Consider the following 18,833-nt stretch of genomic DNA (forward strand, 5'->3'; position numbering starts at 1 on the left):
AACCCTTCTAGACAGCCATCATGTTTGTGTTGCTAGACTTGAGCAAGCCAGTCTCCTCGGATCTTCTCTAATATGCATTCTCCTTTCCTGTAATCATCCTAACAGCCCTTTTTGGAACTAGCTCTAGTTTCAGTTAAACTTTTTTAACATTGTTGACTGGAATTGTAAGGAATATGCCCAGTGAATGGTCAGTGGGGTCTTTCATACCTCTTTCTCTTCACATGGGAAACATGGCTCTTAGTGTACTTTGTGTGTGCATGTGTACATTTGCCATTTGTACTTATTCAGGAATTAGATGATTTTCCTTGGTTGCTTCCAACTGATGGTCTCTTTACTTACTTAAAAAAAAGTAGTAATATTTATTAGTCCCCAGAATCATGGCCTTGCCCTACTTTTCATCTATAACATTGGCATCAGGTTTTTAATTTTTCTCTGCTGCAGTGACTGCATCAGACTGCTATGTGCGCTTGTGGCTGCCATCTGCTTCAAATGGAAAGCTTCAGACCAAAACCATCAAGAATTCTGACAACCCTGTCTGGAACGAGACTTTCTACTTTAGGATCCAGAGAGAAGTTGAGGTAGTAAAAAAATAGAAATTTCACCATTTTGTATTAGCTGGGAATCCTCAGTTGACACCCTGTTGATCAACTGAGCTAAATAACTTAAGAAAATGCTTGTGTAACAGAATTTGCAACTGACTGGTTAGCACAAAACAGTAGACATATACCGTAGTGTTCCCTCAGCTAGTTATAGACATCGGTGATATAAATGCCTACATCTGAGCTAGTCTAGATTCCCTTTGTTGTCACCTGAGAGAAATAAGTACTGCTGTAGCATGCTTCATCTGGGCTATTTTGGATGGTTAATTTAGAAAGAGCTTTCCCTCCACTGCTTGTAAGGGAAGGGTAGAGGAGTTGCTGTGGTGTAGACAGCAAATTTAATCCTACCGTAAGCTGTGTAGTTAAGAGAACTTTGGAGATGAAGAAACTGAGTCAGTGTGTTCTTTGGGTGGGTTATCAGTGTGGTGCAGAGCACTGACATCTTTTCTGTCAGGATAGTTGGAGCTCTCTGTTATAGGTAGTTGTCTTCTATTTCATGATAAGTTTCCCAAGGTTGGGTTTAATGATGGTGTTCCACATGAGCAAACTCCTGAAGGAAAGCACATGTTTCTTTATTCTTACCACTGTGCTGGTCAAGCAGCTCCAAAAGTCTATAACCATTTTTTTCTTTCTGTGTAATAGCAGCTCAATAAGAGTTCTTATTTATTTTCTTCTACTACCAGAACATTTTAGAATTGGCAGTGTGTGATGAAGATCCACTCACCAAAGATGACATGCAGTTCACAGTTCTTTTTAATGTTGCTAGAATCAGACCTGGGGAGACACTCCGTGAGATATTTGCTTTGAAATCAGAGGTAAGGACTGAAAATAGAGGGAGAGATCGGCAAGACCTCATTGTCCACATTGGCTTCCATGTTAAGTGGGGTTTGGGTCTGCAAAAACAGATATCCTTATATATCATTATCAATATCTCATCAAAACAGATATCATTGTGCTGGATTTTTATGACTTCATTAATCTCTTTTCACAGATTCAGAAAATGAAGCAGCTTCTCTCTCATGCCCACCATCTCTGTGGGGACAAAATATGTTAACAGGGAGCATCTGTAAATAGTAATTTTTATCTTTTAAAATCCAAATAAATAACTTCCTTACCTTGCGGCTTCATTCCACTTTTGCCACGCTTAGAGGACATTTCCTCTTAAATGGCAATTTTTTATTAAAGACATGAAGACAGTCCACTCACCACTTGAATTAAATGATTCTTTCAGGCTTCTCCTGTTGGTGCTCAGGCTGGATTTCCCTCTAGGTGATTCAGATTTCTCTAGCCCATAGTAAAGGGATGCCTGTTCTGCTAACATCTTTGGTATTCTGTTATGGAGCTCATGAAAGAGAGTTGTCCAGAGAACAAATCTGGGATAGGTCTGTGACAACTCCTGGGCTTGGCTGAGCTGTGGCTGAGGTATTGCTACATGCTCATTGCAGGAAGGAGACAGTCCGTACGCAAAAGAACAGCTACTTCCCAAAAGCTGAAAGCTGTTAACATGGATCTTCCTTGTGACTCTGCAGGCTGGTGCCATGCACTTCTCAGCCGGTGGGTGAGTCACTGGGAAATACAATGATTCAATAACCACCTCAGTCCAGAGTACTCTTGCCTACTTCATCTCTGCTGGATTCAGTGTGAATGTGATTTAAATGGTTTGTACACGGAAATGACACTGGCATTAGTCACATTTGTTGCTGGGCTTCAATGCATTTTCCCCGTGCACATCATCCCTGCAGAAAGCCATTATGTTTCTGTTTCAGTCAAGCTTTCCCTCTCTGGCTGTATCTTTGGAAATATGTATAATTCTACATATCCCACAATGGGAGAATATTATTCTTACGTGCCTTTTGCAAGCCTGTGGTTTCCATTGCAATCTCAGCTTTGGAAAGAGGTAACACACAGCTTTTTTGGTAACATTAGCAGAAGAGATGTCAGCCATGGAAGTGCTTTTTGTGTGTCTATTCTGCCAAATTCTTGCAGCCTCCAATAATCCATATTTATTTTACCTTTTTCTTTTTAGAAAGAGAGGTGCACTAAGAAATGGGAAAGTTTGGAAGTGGAATTCTGGATGGAAAGAATGTGAGTAAAATTCCAAAGCTGAAAGGTATAGATGTGCCAGGGAGTAATAATATCTCAGAGAAAGAGGAACTTCTTCCAGCTCTTCCTCCCAGCAGTGAGCCGAAATTACAGTTTCAAACTTTTTTTTACCTTAACTTCCCCAGCTAATTCTGCCTTTCAGTGTATTTCATACAAATCTTACCTTCTGTTCAACACATATATCCTGATTGTAGAAATGTAGTAACATTGGCACGATGTGATAACTTGTACACAAGATGCACGTAAAACTTAACAGAGGTGCTCTTCAAGTTGTTAGTATTAATTGAACAATGCCTAGAACACTGTGGTGTTTCTAAAAGACCAGAATAGTTGTCTTGTATTATTATCACAATATATACATAGAATTTTGTAGACAGTGTTAGAAAAGTCACCCATTAGGCGATAGCTTAGTTAAACTGAAAAATATACAATCAACAAATAATAAAATGAAGACCATACCCCTGAAAGTGGCAATCAACATTGTCTGGAGGAGAACAAATCCCATAAGATAAACCTTATCTCTCTTTTAAATGCTATCACAAGTTTGGTTGGAAAAAACCCCTAAACTACACTTTCTGGCATATTTGAGCTTAGCATTACCGAAAAAAGGAATATAGTCCAGTCAAAACTGACTAACTGCATGATTAGAAGAAGGAACTGTCAATAAGGTTTCTTATTCTTAAACATAGAAAAGCTGCAGAAGAAAATCACTGGTGTTCTTGGTTAATTTCTCCCAGTGAAACTCAAGAAAATCTATTTAATTTATCTATGAGAGATACCTTAAGAGATGGTATAAGCATCTCCTGCAAATGTGGAAGCAGCCACAGCCAGATACATAAAAAGGACAGAATGCGATGCAGTGCTTTGAAACTGGACTGAGTCGATTCAGACTAGAAATAAGAGGAAGATCTTTCACCATTCAAGTTATAAGGCATGTGGGGGATTCTCCGTCACTGGAAGTCAAACCTAGTTATTTACATTTAAATACATTCTACAGCTGAAATAATAGAAGTTTTAAGGCTGGAAGTGGTGCTTGGTAAAATACCCTGGACTTTGCAGAAAGTCAAAGATTACATGCTACATAACTTTAATGGTTCTTTCAGATATATGAAAGCACTTATGTGTGTAACATAGTGATGTTGGAGCATTGGCCTTAATGAGAGATGCTGTTAGTAGACTTTGTAGGTTACTCATAGTATTAAATAACTACATCCATTCAGTGACAGACCTAGCTCTTACAAGGTAAAATGTCTGGTACAAAGACTTTCTATTACTTACCTCTGTGTTTTCCAGTCATACATATAGCACAGTGGGAGCTAATTCTTATTTGCCATTCATTTGTGATCAGTTGTAAATTATAATCTGGAACAGTCAGGAATGTCTTTCCTAATAAGTATTTGCAGAATACATTAATAGTAGTCTTTGCTTTGCCCAAGCCATATGGTCATTTGCTAATAGCAGGACATGATCCCACATAGACAAATATGTCTTTGTTCTGCTGTATCTTAGCATATAGTTTTAAGCATCGGTATTTTTATGGGCTCTCCTGCCTTTCTTATTGTTTGACTACTACATTTTGGTTCATGTGCTTAGCAGGTGGTCATGTATTACGTCTTTTAGAAAACAAATTGTAATAATAACATAACTATATTCAATTTTAAGCAGGAAAGGTCATAAAACTACTATTTTTAAAAAATACCAGATACTCACACAGCTTTTGTTTGTTTATTTTTTTATTCTGGTTTTTTCAGTCCTGGCCCTCCAGAGCACCTCATTACCAATGATGTCCTAGTGGTAAGGTTCACATATGAATTTATCTTGGAGTGACTTTTCCTTCATTTTGATTCTCTCCTCTTCCCCCCAGCCATCTGACATTTTATAGAGAGAACAGAAGCTACCATGATAGATAAGAGCATGGTGTGCATTATGAAGTGAAAGATGTGGGACGATTCCCATTTGTTATGGCTTAACTGTTGCCCTCTCCACGCAAAAATAGAAGCTGTGTTTCTTGAAGTCCTTGGGTATTACAGATGTCAATATTTTGCCCAGCTCTGGTTTGTTAATGTTGCAGAACCCCATATTCGTTGGTGTTCAAAGTGAAAACTGCTTGTGTTCCATTTAATACAGTGTGGCACTTGGCAGGAAAAACAAAGGTTATAAAAGGGATGAGTCTGTAGAAGGCAATAGTAAGTATTCAGTGTGCTTATGACTGGAAGGTTATCTAATGTAACAGCTTTTTGGGAAACGAGTTTTTTAATAAAGAGTTATTTTAGTCATTGAAACATAGAGTCCTCTTTTGGTGTTAGTCAGCATGTGGTACATTCCGTATCTCCTTGGGGTGGCCCAGCAGCTAAGGAGTACAAAGTACTTCATGCCAACGACTCCAAGCCTGCACATGATTTCCAGATGCTAGCCTTTAATACCCCTGAGGCAAAGTAACACATATTCTATTCTTTCCCCCTCATTTTCTGTGTAAGGCATAAGAGCTGTAATGATTGGCATGCGTTGTTCCTGAAATGGCTTGGAAAACTGTCCTGGCATGAATTATTAAAGGTGAACTGGAATGACTCAGGTGGAGGGTAGGGTGGAATAAATCCATGATCTCCCTACATCAGGACCAGCAAGAAGATGCCTTGTAGACTAATCACTGCCACAATACACAGAAACTCATCATCAGGTGTTTTCCCCCACCCTTCCTAAATAATTATCATCAGATATATGTGTAGCTGTTTGGGCAAGTGTGTTGTACAGAGTTTCCTGATTTTGGGATAAGTTGAATGGGTATAACAACCTCTGACAATGCACCACTGTATGGACAAGCTAGTTCTGAAGCAGTGTAACTGGGCTACTGTCCTGGGATAATGAGCTCTGAATTTACTCCTGTGCAGCTGGATTGCTTTCAGCACTGAGACCAGTTTAGTTGGCTCTACGTTATAGGTAGTGGTTGTCTGCATGATGTTTCGTTATTTGCTGCAGATGTGGCATTTGCTATCTTCACACTTTTCCACTCCTGTCTTTTACAGTCCCGTGAGGTTTGCTGCTTGGAAGTGCAAGTGGGCATTAATGAAAGCAGGAAATATTTGAAAGGTATGCCGATTTCTCTGTGAAGCGAGGACATGACCAAATCAACCCTATCATAGTCATTCAGACCCAGATGGAGGCACTTTAGGATACAGAGACCACTAAGAATGTTTTAAAGACAATGAAATGTAATGCAGTAAAAGTCCCTGAACTGCCTCCAGTTGTAATGTTGATCTCTGTGTCTTTTCCTTGAAGCTATCAAGTTTGGACACAGTAAACTTTGCTGGTGGAAGTATGATAGAGTGCTGTCTCTGGGGGCACTCCAAGCTATGGGGTAAAGGCAGGAGTCCCAGTTCCTGTGCTGTAGGAGACTTGCCAGTGTGGCAGCTTACAGAGGAGTTACCACAGAGAATGACTCCAGCAGAAAGTTTGCCAGCTTTGTTAGCTATTTTGCCTGAACAGTGGTATTATTATCTGAACAAATCTGTTTTCGCTAGAGGGTAAAAATCTCGTGCTTACGGTGCCTGCATCTCATGAGGGAACACAGAAAACTACAGAGGACACAGATACTTTCTACTTTCATTGCGTGAAGGCTTGGGAGCCAGTTCTAAAAGTCAGGCTGCAGGTAATGGGCATGATACAATACCAGTGTTCACACTGCTTGCTTATTCCCAGTGTCACCAAAACAGTAAAGAACTGGATTGTTTCTATTCTGTGAATAAAAACCATGTTTTTTGTTCTCTGTAGAAAGTTTCTGATAAGGAAGATGACAATAGCAATTTAAGTGACACCTTAACAGTACCACTGAAATTTCTCCCTGTTGGACATAAAGTGAAAGTAACCCTCCCTGTAAGACATGTAAGTGCTTCACCATTTATATGATCTTTTGGAGGGAAGAGTAGAGTAACTCTCAGTATTTAACACCATAACATTAAAAAAAAAATCAATTAGTAAGTCTGAGTGAGAATTTTGTGCAAATACAAGTTTTCTGTGAAAAAGGTTAGTTTTCTCAGAGAAATATCAATTTTCTGTCAATAAAATCAATAATTGGGAATTCCTCCTGGCTAGTTTTAGATGCATTTCAGACCAGCCTCTGCTGTCCTTACACAGTTAAGGGAGACTATTCAATACCCCTAGCAAGGCTTTGGGATGCCCCACTGCTCTTTATCAAGCCTGGGTGGCTAGCTCAGTCTATATACCTAAATTTTAGATGGCTAAAGTTAGATGAGTTGAATCTTACCCTCAGAGAACAATTCTGTCTCATTCTTCTATGCATAGTCATGATGGTAACTGGTGAAGAGATACAACTCTAAGTTGCTTTAAAAACAGTAATAATGCTGCTGTGTGGCCAGATGAATCTGTTAACAATAGCCAGACATCCTTTCTCAGACCTTGCAGCAAATGAGAGGCAAAAATAGGAGGAGAAGAATTTCTCAGCAGCCTTTCCTGTAAAGAGAAGGGAGAATGAATGTCTGTTTCGCCACTAGTGATTCCCCACCCCTCTGTTTCGACTCTCTTTTACCTCCAGTAGCTTTTTGGAAGGATGTGGTGACTTGTATTTCCTCTTCTATCCCTGTCTTTATCTGGCTGCTGTTCTTCGTCCTCAAGAATAGGAGGATGGCAATGTGATACTGCTGCTGGGTTAAGATGGTTCATGGAGGTATATTCACAGTGAGGAAGAAATCCTGTTTCACAGCCTGTTCATCTAGCCACTTCGATGACTTGTGCCTCTCTTGGTTCTCTGTAGAATATGTTTGGTGTTTAGTTGTTTTCCATCTCTTTCCTGCTACAGTTTTCCAAAAAACTGTATGCAGGGTGGTAGTGGTGGGGCATTCCAGGAGGCACTGAAAATCTGGATTTCAAAACCTCTCTTTTTCCCGATCATTCACATTCCTGCTCTCATTTCTTTGTTTACAGAATGTGCCACTGCAGTTGTACCTCCAACTAAATGATTGGTAAGAGGACTGTTTTTTTCTCTAAAGGTTTTATTGTTCTTTGAACTGTGAAATCTAGAACAGAGTATCCTTTATTTAGATACAAGGAATGCACAAGACTAGGGGCAAAATATAACAATAGTTGTCACCATTAAAGAGTCACCTCAACAGATCAAAGTTAAGTGTCCTTGGGGCAAAAGAGTCACGCCAAGATGCAAAAAAAATTATGAGAATTTCAAACAGTGAGGAACTTAGTCACTGAGTGTCCTTTGCATCAAAGAACCGAAGACTGAGATTGGAGGCTTCTTCAAAAGGGACACATAAGCGGGAAGGCGGCAGAGGGAAAAGGGAATTTGAAATAAGCAAAACATCCAGAGTCCATACATTACTCAAACCACACAGGTATTCTTAAGAAAACAGATTTGTGGCTCTGGTAATATCAATAGAAAGAAGCACAAGCTAGGGAAGGTGAAATGTTACACTGTAAAATAATGAGACAGACAACAAATAAACCAAAATTATTTGAATATCTTTTTCATTGTACTGTTTCTGTATAAATCTGTGGTACAAATCCCCATGAAAGACCGTGTTAGGTTCAAGTCACCCTTTGCTCAGAAATGATATGAAGCAGAAACAGAAAGGATTCATCTTACAAAGCTACTGAAAGACATAAAGAAGCTTTTTTTTCATATTTGCTACCCTTAGCTGGCAGTAAAACTTACACTGAAACATCAGAAAATAAAGAGACCATGTAGAAGCAAAGCAGTTGATTTCTTTGACACTGGAAGCTGCATTTCTGTCTCTAAATCTGAACAGTGAATCATGGTTTTTTTTATGATATTTAGTAGACTGCAGTTGCTGAAAATAGATCCATACACATTTTAAACACCAATCCTGTGCCTCTGGATTTATTTATGTTTCAGCACAGAAAAACTAGATGTACGCTTAGGGTATGATCTTTGCCGAGAAGAGCAAGAATTCTTGCAAAAAAGGAAGAGAGTGGTTGCCAGTGCTCTGAAAAGGGTTCTTCATCTGGAAAGAGATCTACATGGACATGAGGTCTGTGAGTTGGAATTCAAGCACGGGGTGTGGGTCTATTGAATTAGGATTGACACAACTCCCCACAAAATTTCTGGTAGTTCTTACATGTTGATGACAAACCCATTGATTGGAACGGCAGCAGAATAGAAGTTCTTAGTGTGGCAAACCCCATACTCATCTAAAATTTCACCTCACCTATTCATGCCTCCATTCTTTTCAATGGGTCAAATTCCCAAGGACATAATATACCACTCTTCAAAGCCAGAGTTTCCAACAGTGTGATGCAGTGGGTCAGCAAGATATGAGGCACTGGTACATTGTGTTAGATACAGCCTAGCCAGACAAATCAAACCAAGTAGGAAAACAGGACTATTTGAAATTCACCTCACATAGATATTTATGAAATCATTGTAATGTCCCTTCTTTAGGCTTACCTTTTTTTTTCATTTTCAGAACACTTTTCACAAAAAATCAAAATTCTTTAGGGTGGAGAAAGAACATTTTATAACAAGCTCCAGCTGAAGTATGTTTTGTTGCCAAGATCCAGGGTGAATTTTTAAGTGAACATTTATTTTCTTGCTGGAATTATATTTGTTGAATGGATGCTGTCCAAAGAATCATTTTGTTTGCTTAATATATATTTTCTGAACTCTGCTCAGGATTTCCTTGAATCCATTCTTAATTACATTTATTGCAATTTTTGTTATTTATAATATAGTCATATCATTATCTGTTATTAATCATTGCAATTCCAATTATGATGAACAAGGGGAGGAAGGAAAGTTAAAATCACTGCATATTCAAACTCATCCAAGCTTTGGGGTTAAGGGAACTCACTGAGTATCTGGAGGTTAATTTAAAGAAGGTACTGGTAAAGACTGACTGAATGTTGATTTAATTTCATTGTCCTCCAATGAAGTCTGCTGAGGAAATTATAAAAGCTGTAATTAGACTTTTCCAAGTAGGCAAGTGAGTAACTTTTTGAAGATAATACTTATGTTTTGAACAGATCCCAGTAATAGCTGTTATGGCAACAGGCGGAGGCCTCAGAGCAATGTCAGCTATGTTTGGCCACCTCTTGGCTCTTCAGAAGCTAAATCTGTTGGACTGTGTTACCTATATCACTGGGGCTTCTGGCTCGACATGGTGCGTATAGAAAATGAGATTTGTATTTGGAATAACTGACGCTACGTTTCCACACAGTAGGAGAGATGCATCTCTTCAAGTCTTACATTGTTAATAAGTGAACGTAATTCCCTTGTAAAGCTATTGCTGTTGGCTCTTGATCGTAACTTCAGTTTAGGCTTGCTGATTCTCTTCTTTGATGAAAGTCGTTGGGTAAATATAGTAATTTTCCAAACCCATCCAAATAAATGGATGATTTTCTCACATTTCTGTTCTTTAGGACCCTAGCAGACCTGTATGAGCATGCTGACTGGTCACAGAAGACTCTGGAGGGGCCACTTAAGGCAGTAAAAGAACAAGTGACAAAATGCAAGCTCAACCTTATGTCTATAGAGCATCTGAAGTATTATCACAAGGAACTCGCTGAAAGGGCAAAAGCAGGACATGTGTCATCTTTTACAACTCTGTGGTCGCTTGTTCAGGAAATGTTCTTACATGAACGGGTATGTACATGGTCCTGCCACACATTTGGGAAACATCCACTGATTTTCTTTAGAGCTTTACTCTTTGAGGGCATGAGGTAATGTGTGGAACAAATCCAAAGTGACTGAGGCATCCCAATGTGATTTGTAAACAATGACAGAGGATCTTGAAGCCAGGATTTGCCAGGGTAGCTAATGGTTTGAAGGTGCCTCTGTACTAGGGTGCCCAACAGCTAGAACGTCAGTAGGCAAACTTTCAAAAAGAACTGAGCAATCCCCCTTGAAAAGTCAGGTCTTTTAAAGTCCGTTTCTAGTTGGACACTTAAGAGCTAGAGTAATCTGTCCTCATGTGAACATTAGTCTCAGCCTTAGTAAAGATCTATGGGATGCAGGCAATCAAGGCACTTAGGTGTTAATGAAGAGGTTACTAGGTATCAAAAAGGCGACCAGGAGGGAAAGTACAGGAACATGAAGGAAGAAGTCTCTTATAAAAATGTGACTCACAGATTCCTCTGGGTTGTAAAATATCTGTTATCTATCCGTACTCAGGTAGCTTGTGTCAGTGTTTTTGCCTTATGCTCTTGCAGAAGTTTACTGTGATTTTTTTATATCTTCGAATAGCCAAGAAAGTACAAACTCACAGACCAGCGCAAGGCATTGGAGCACGGGCAAAACCCGTTGCCTTTCTATGCAGTCCTCAATGTGAAAGAGGAAAAGTTCAGTACTTTCAAATTTAGAGGTAAGTATTCCTAGAGTTTCTTCTGACTCTGAGTAGGGACTAAAGAGAATTTGAAGGGAGTGTGTGTGTGTGTGTGGAGAATAAAAGGGGAATACATCTGTTGCTTGCCCTGACTCAGTATTCATCTTTTAATTAAATGTTTGTCTTTTTTGCGAACTGCTGGGTGTTGATTAGAAAGAGCAGATCTGCTGGATAACATCCTCAGGCATGAACAGGGCATTTCTGAAGATCTGGGCTGAAGTTCTAGTTTTGCCACAGACATTGTGAGTGAGTGTAGGCAAATCATGTGATCTTCTTATGCCTTAGTTCCACACCTATAAAATGGCTTTGATGGTTCCTTAGTTTGTAGAGGTGCTGTGAAATGTAATTGTCACTTCCCTAAATACTACACTGATGAGGGTATGAAAAGGGAGTGGAGTATGATTGCTATGATGGGTGTGATATGACACCCTTTAAATGGACACAGGCTACATTCAACAAAAGGTATTAAAGTGAGCAGATACTGGAAAGAAATAACAGTTAGTACTTACATTTGGTTGGGTTTATAGCTACTGTTCTACTGCAATACCTGTACAGGACAGCTTGAGTCAGGAAACTGCATGGCCATGCCCACACTGTGATAATTTCTAGTTTGGAGCTGATGTGTCTTCAGGCTGCTTTGTTATATCATGTAGACTGACGAGTTTGGGTTAGTAGAGGTTTCATGCCAGTGATTCCTTGCAGGTTGGATCACACTTGCATGTTGTACATTTGATGCTCTTGATTTAGAGAGGCAAGTGGGATCCCAGAATCTTTATATAGAAATATATATCTAAGCGTTTGAAGCTAACGTTAGACTCTTTCTGAAGTGAAAAAGCTAATTCCTTTTGTATGCAAATCATCTCTCAGTTTGTATGGAACTAGACAGTGTAGTTTGCAATACAAAGGTACTCATAGTACAGAGCTGCTGGGACAAGCAAGATCCACAGAGCTTGTGGATAGCTTTATCCACAGGGGAAGATTTTGGGTTTTTATTTTTATTACAGTAAACATGCCATGTGTCAATTCTTTTGTAGAGTGGGCGGAGTTCTCTCCTTATGAGGTGGCCATACCAAAATACGGAGCCTCCATTCGTTCAGAATATTTTGACAGTGAGTTCTTCATGGGAAGGCGAGTGAAGAAGCTGCCAGAATCTCGGATCTGCTATCTGGAAGGTGACCTAGCAGTGCAATATAGTTAATCACAACATGGCAGAAAGCATGGTACTAGCTAGCCACGGGTTTGTGTACAACGCTCCTTGCCAGCAGGTCTGCTCTAGGTCTTGATTCAATGGACTTTTTACCCCTTTTGTACACTTCTGCTCTTTGTAAAACTTCTTTCCTCCCTTTTAACCTGGGCAAATTTGGTAAAGTTGCAGCATGATTCCCCTTCCCATTTTCTGAACTGAACAAGAAGGTGGAGAAGGCAAGTTGAGCAAATAATAAGCCTTTCTTCCCTGACCAGTCATCAACTCTTCAACTTCATCAACTATATTTCTAGACAACGCATTGCTGGGGTAGAATTGGGAGGAGCTGAAAATAAAATATAACTCATCTAGAACAACCCACAAAAGTGAGAACCATCTGAGCTTTGTGGGTTGAGAATGGTGTCACTAATCTTCCCCGCCCATAAGGATGAAGGGAGCTCTTTTAACCTCCAACAACTGCTTTGACTGGCTGTTCTGCCTCTAAAGGTGAAGAAAAAGGGAAAAGCAGCTAGTCAGAGGAATCCATCTGCCCCAGGCAGGTTTTAAATCCTTGTCAGAATTTTAGCTTTTGATACCAAAAACAAAGGTCTAGTGGAGACAAAAATCATATTTCTCTCACTGTGAAGTCTGCTAGAGATTGAATTTGTTGCTCATGTGAGTACCTGGCATGGGGCTTAATGACAAAGGATAGTTCTTTCTTTTCCAAAAGCAGACTCATGTATGGAGCCAATTCTATTTTGATCCTGGACCAGTTGAACTCCACAGAAACAAAACATGCCTGAAAGGAAAAAATGGGTCTTAGATCAATTTAAAGAATAAATCAGTTTAAAGAAGGGCCTTATGCTTATATGGCTTCACCATGCTTTCAAAGCCTGCTTTCTTTCACAAGTACAAAGTAAACATGTTCTAGAACATTGTCTGGGTGACTGATACCTCTTATTTTGTTACTCTGTACTATAAAGTGAATGGTCTGTGTGTAGTTATCTCTTGAGAAAGAGCACTGAAATGCTGACACCATTATGTTTGAACTCTGTGAGACCTACTGCTTAAGCTGTGTCATGACAGGGTCAGTTCACGTGGGCCAATAATATGGAGCATGGATACTTGTAATAGTCAGTGGTTAACATGTGGTGGTGCAGTATTTTTCCCATGTGGTTTGACTTGCAGGTCTTTGGACAAACATCTTTACTAGGAATTTGCTGGATGGCTTATACTGGTCCTCAAATTCAAATGAATTCTGGGAACGATGGGCCAAAGATATGGTAGATATAGGTAAGAATTTCAAAATCAGTATTTGTTTTTGAATAGACAGTGCTTGCTATTCAGGAGAGGATTAAGAAAGATACACTATTGCTACTGTTTGTGAATAATCTCTCACATGTTCTCCCTAAATTGCTGCATGTTGTGTTGCCTCACTGTGGATCTTCCAGCATGATTTCCACCTGTATCAGAATGATCTCTATGTGATGCTTTAATTTAATTTAATTTAATTTAATCTTATTTTATTTTTAACCCAGGGGCACACTTCATGCTAGTTACAAATGTTTTTCATTTAAAATTCGCTCATGGTCTGTTAAATGACTCCTCCCAAATGAGGAGTGGCTTTTACTTGTAGGCAAAAGTACAAAGCCAGTGTGTCATTTGAAAGAGTAAAAGACAAAAGCTGTGCTTGCTTTAAACAAAACCAAATATCTCTTTGTTTAAATGGGATTGGTCATGTGCGTATGTTTTCAAGAAGACTGCAAGAAACAGGGAGGGGAGGGACCCACAGGAAGACAGCAAGGGCAGCTAGCCAGTAAAGGTGCCCAGCAGAACAGATTGCTGATGTTTTTTCTCACAGTTCCTTCTCTATTTCAGAAAAACATTCCCCTGAGGATGATGTCACTATCATCGAGCCTCCGTCTTGTTTGTCAGGGAAGTTGTATGAAATGTTTCAGGACATTATGACCAAGCGTCCACTACTGGGAAAGTCTCATAACTTCCTGAGAGGCTTAGAATTTCATAAGGATTATATCCATCAGAAAAAATTTATTGAATGGAAAGGTAACTGCAACAAAGAGTTAGCTGCAGTGTGCAGGTAACATCTTAGATTATTTTTTTTTTTTAGACTTTGGAAATCTCACATTTAAAGATATTTTCTCAGGGTCTGGAAATCTGCTGAGATGGAACTATATTCATGGTGTCTGTTTCTTTAGGGTAACAGCTTAAAATGAATTAGTTCATGGGCCACTCTTTCATCCCCTGAAGATGTAATTTGTGTCAAAGCATGCTCTTCTACAGGAATTTTGTCACTCTGCATAGGTACAGTAGTCAAAAGATTCAGAAAGAGTAGAATCTTTTGAGGTCAAGAAACAAAGGTAACACTGGAAGCATAAAACAGCAGGTTATTATGTGTATCAGATGAAGGAAAGGACTGGCTGCAAGCATGTGGTTGCCCATATGTGTGGTATTTCTGCCGATGATTTATCCATCCAGAGACCTCTCTTTAACCCTTCAAAAAGAGAAATACGAAGATCCAACAACAGAAAGTTAAAGCCACATGGGTTTAGACTGTATATATTAAACAAACAGAATGCATAGACTTGATGTGTAACTTGAGCAGCAATTTTCTATGGCCTGTGCTCTGCAGGCAGGCAAAGTAAACAGTCATAGTAGTCTTAGCTCAAAATCTATGAAACAATCTGTGAAATGATAGCAAGGTGATGGAGCTGAGGTTTTGTGCATCACAAACCTTCCTGTAATCCCAGCATCCTCATTTATTCCATGAGCAGGTAGCAGTGTGGGAGGACCCCACATTACTAAGGTTAACCTGACTTCAGCAAGAAAACAGTGTTCTCTGCTTCCTCTGAGTCCTTCTCTTTGGCAACTTGTGTTTTCTCTCCCTTGTTTCATGCAAGTTACAACATTTGTTGTCCCTGGCTGCCAGTGCTACATGGTTTGCTGACAACGGCAAGAGATGGTGGAGCTTTTTTGTGGATTAAGGCAGAGCCCACAGTGTACTAAAAGTGCTTTCAAAGTGTTCAGTACGCAAAAAATCTGTGTCCTAAAAGAGTCTGCTCTAAGAAAACAAGTGAGAGAAGGAGAAAACAAGTAGCATAAGAAGGGTGGGTGAGAGAAGGAGCAAGCGACTAGCTTAAGAAGGTGGATGAAGGATAAAATTGTCAGTCAGTAAATGTTTAAAAAAATAATTTTCCTTAGATTTGCTGACTAACAAATGGGTAGAAGCAGATTTCAAGGAGGATTTGGAGGAAGAGAGCATAGGGACACTGAAGACTACCTCAAGGTAGATATTCTACAAATAAAGTAAAGTAAGTGGAAAGCATGAGGTCTGGAGGGGCAAAAGGGAAACTGAAAGTCTGGAGTGGGAAAAATTAGCAGATTTTGTATCCTCTTTTGGCTGCCTGCATGAGACCAAGCTAAAACCAGGTATGGATCCATCTCTAGGAGCAAGAGGAGATGCCAGCTCTGTGAGCAGAAGTGATAGTCTTGTGGTAGGTGAAGTCTCCAGAATATAGCTGTGTTTTAAAGGCTTCCCTGCAGCTCAGGTTATCTGACACATTAAAACAAGACTTTAAATGCCATGTGAAAAGCCTAATTTTCATGGTGAGAAATTTGAGAACTCATAGCTTGGAATTAGTGTAATGCATTTACAGTAGGGTTCATGCTTTCAAGGGAATTCCTGAGGCAGGACTTTAAAGTCCCTTTTTGGGTGTGGGATGGAAGAAGAGACTCTCCCAAGGAAATGCCTACTTCTAATTCACATATCCAGCCATGAATAAATGCTGCACAGTTCCATCTCTGTGATAAGAAAATGGGGGTAACGGAATTTCAACTAAAAATATTCACCAGGCCAAATAAAACTAAAAAGTACGCTCTGTTTCTTCTGTGAGGGACTGCAAGCAAATGTCTCTCATTACAGCAGAATCTGTGAATTCCCAGCAGCCATGAATGCTAAAATAAGCAAATAATTTTGTAAAGACCTGACAGTGAGGGAATGGAAAAAATATGAGTTATTACTTCAAGCTGCTGTCAAACATTCCAGGCTATGGAACAAGCTAGAGTTATTCTGCATGGTTTAAATCAACACTACAGAATGAGGCCAAGGAGGCAGAGAGATCGAAAGAAGTGAAATGCTGGAACGTACCTGCAGTATTTCTGTGATCAACAGTTTCTTAAAATACCTAAGCACAAATGATTTAAGGGTCAAGGGGTCTGCTCTGGGCTTTGCTACCTCATTTTGTGAACTTGAGGAACACTCTTAAACCACTATTTTGATACTTAAAACCATGGCAAAATGTTTCTTATTCCATGGGACTAGAAGTGGTACCAGGAACAATAGTGGACTTGCTGTCTACAGGGCAGGCTGGTGGGGTTGCTAGCAGAGAAATAAGAGTCTAGCTGTCAGAAACTGGCTTTAGATCTCAACTTGCCAGTTGGTATAATCCCCGTTTGGCTCCTTTTGGCGTTAATGTGAGGTTTAATTAATTCAAGCAATTCAAGCTGTTGGTAGGGGATGCTGTGTGCATGATGTGGTATTTTTTTGCAGCATGGCTAAGATAATTTATATGAGAGATCACTGAAAGCAGGCTGAAGTCAGATTTTTCACCCTGGGAGAGGAGTCTAATCCTGAGAATGCAAAAGCAAAAAAAGAGCAATGCAAAAGTGCAGTGATGTACTGCATTTGTTAGATTTGTTGCTACACTGTGAAATTATTTTTGTTGTTTGCATTTTTCCCAGTTCTTAGGGGAAAAAAAATCGGCTAAAGTCTGTATTCTGTGAAAAATCACTCCCCAGAGCAGCTGTGAGGTCGGTGGAGTCTGTGTTTCACCTGTCCTCTGCCTGGCTGCCTCACGGCCTGCCTTTGTGAGTGTGCCTGGGGGAGTGTGGTAACAGGCCAGATGTGCTCAGATGTGCAGTTTGGAGGGCGTGCTCCTGAGGCCACGTTTGTGGGCTCGCATTATGGAGGGAGGTGAGCCTGGTCTTGAGGGCAACCAAGGGGCTGCCCTTAACATGTAGCACAGACAGAATCACTAACTCCTCCTTTCCTACCAATGCACCACTAACTATATTCAAAATGTTTTTCAGACACTGTGCTGGACTCTTTCCCTAACAATCTGACACCGCTGCAGAAATATCTTTGCCTGATAGATGTTGGCTATTTCATCAACAGCAGTGGTGCAGCACTTTTCAAGCCAGAGAGGAATGTAGATGTCATTATCTCACTTGATTATGGTTTGGGGAATGTGTTCAAGGTGAGAAGATTAACATGCTCTGCTCCTTGCAGTCCTAGTAAAACTCTTCTTGTGTTATTAAAACTTTTAAGTAAGTGGCTGTCTAAGTCTTGATCACATAGTCAAGAGCAAACCAGTCACTGTATCTTGGAGGAGGAAAGAAACTTCCTTCAACACCAGAACTATAGAAACTGTTAGGCTCTTTTCTCTGTAGTGGATTGCAGCATACACTTCCTAGGATCCTCAGGGAATTGCAGTAACAATTGGTTGCTGGAGACATGACCTTGATCTCTCCTGGTCTGCCCTCATGACAAATTCTGTGTGGCTTTTGGTCATTCCCTCTAGCCATAAAAAACATTATAGGGTGATAAGAAGCATCTTCTGACTTGTGGTGAGTGGTGGCAGGAAGTAGGGTTATACTGTGGCTATTTTGGACTACACATTCATTGCAGAGTGATTCTAGGGACTGCATTAAGTTGCCATAGTATTTCTATGATACCTCAGTAAACCTGATTCTTGTCTTAGTGTTAGCTTTAAGGCAATGACATTCTGTATCCACAGCAATTAGAGATGACATACAAATATTGCAAGATACAGAAAATCCCATTCCCCAAAGTGGAGATAAGTAAAGAAGAAGAGAAGAACCCAAAGGAATGTTACGTGTTTTCAGATGCAGAGGACCCCAGAGCACCCATAGTAATCCATTTCCCCCTGGTGAATGACACCTTTAAGGAATTCAAGGAGCCTGGTAAGTTCAGTCAACAAAACTATACTTTCTAGTTGAGTTCGGGCCATTTGTCTTTCCACAGCATGGATCTTATTTGTCCTTTGTAGCAATAATTTTAAGCAAGGGTACAGCCTTTGTGTGAGTGAGACCATGCTGCTTCCTACCCATCGTGGTCATACACATATATTAGCCTCTTCCATTGGTCTATAAATGAGCATGCCCACTCATCTGTCAGGCCAGATTTAGGTTACTGCATTCAGCTCAAAGTACATGAGTTTCCACCATGGCAGAGGAGAAGGAGATGTCAACTCTTTTCCTGTTAACCTAGTCATGTTAACCTTCTCACCAAAACCAGGATTATGTTCCCCATATACAGAGTGAAACTGTATCTCTCATCCAGTAAACCATGATGCAACAGAGGTAGTTGAGGCAGGTCCATGTCTCTACTGATTAGCCTCCACGTACTGCTCAAGAGGCAGGTTAGCAAACCACAGCAGACTCAGTGATGTTGGGTAAGACACAGGACAGAACAAGGCTTTAAGCCACAACACACACTGCAAGGCATACTGGAGAAGGCTGCACTTGCAACGGTAAGATGTTGGGGAA

General features: G+C 40.1%; 1 protein-coding gene across 1 annotated transcript in view; it reads left to right on the forward strand.

Annotated features, from left to right (window-relative positions):
* LOC127016377 (cytosolic phospholipase A2 beta-like) overlaps positions 1-18,833 on the forward strand; it is a 29,706-nt gene that overhangs the window by 7,825 nt on the left and 3,048 nt on the right. Inside the window, exons 4-20 of the mRNA XM_050896818.1 lie at positions 442-578; positions 1,283-1,414; positions 2,626-2,684; positions 4,454-4,496; positions 5,726-5,789; positions 6,221-6,348; positions 6,471-6,581; positions 7,641-7,678; positions 8,581-8,716; positions 9,708-9,844; positions 10,104-10,326; positions 10,927-11,044; positions 12,100-12,237; positions 13,437-13,541; positions 14,127-14,312; positions 17,355-17,521; positions 18,062-18,248. Of these exons, the coding sequence (XP_050752775.1) occupies positions 442-578; positions 1,283-1,414; positions 2,626-2,684; positions 4,454-4,496; positions 5,726-5,789; positions 6,221-6,348; positions 6,471-6,581; positions 7,641-7,678; positions 8,581-8,716; positions 9,708-9,844; positions 10,104-10,326; positions 10,927-11,044; positions 12,100-12,237; positions 13,437-13,541; positions 14,127-14,312; positions 17,355-17,521; positions 18,062-18,248 (2,109 nt within the window). The remainder of the gene's footprint in view (positions 1-441; positions 579-1,282; positions 1,415-2,625; positions 2,685-4,453; positions 4,497-5,725; positions 5,790-6,220; positions 6,349-6,470; positions 6,582-7,640; positions 7,679-8,580; positions 8,717-9,707; positions 9,845-10,103; positions 10,327-10,926; positions 11,045-12,099; positions 12,238-13,436; positions 13,542-14,126; positions 14,313-17,354; positions 17,522-18,061; positions 18,249-18,833) is intronic.

The sequence above is a fragment of the Gymnogyps californianus genome, chromosome 5 (assembly GCF_018139145.2).
Source record: "Gymnogyps californianus isolate 813 chromosome 5, ASM1813914v2, whole genome shotgun sequence".
Lineage (NCBI taxonomy): Eukaryota > Metazoa > Chordata > Aves > Accipitriformes > Cathartidae > Gymnogyps > Gymnogyps californianus.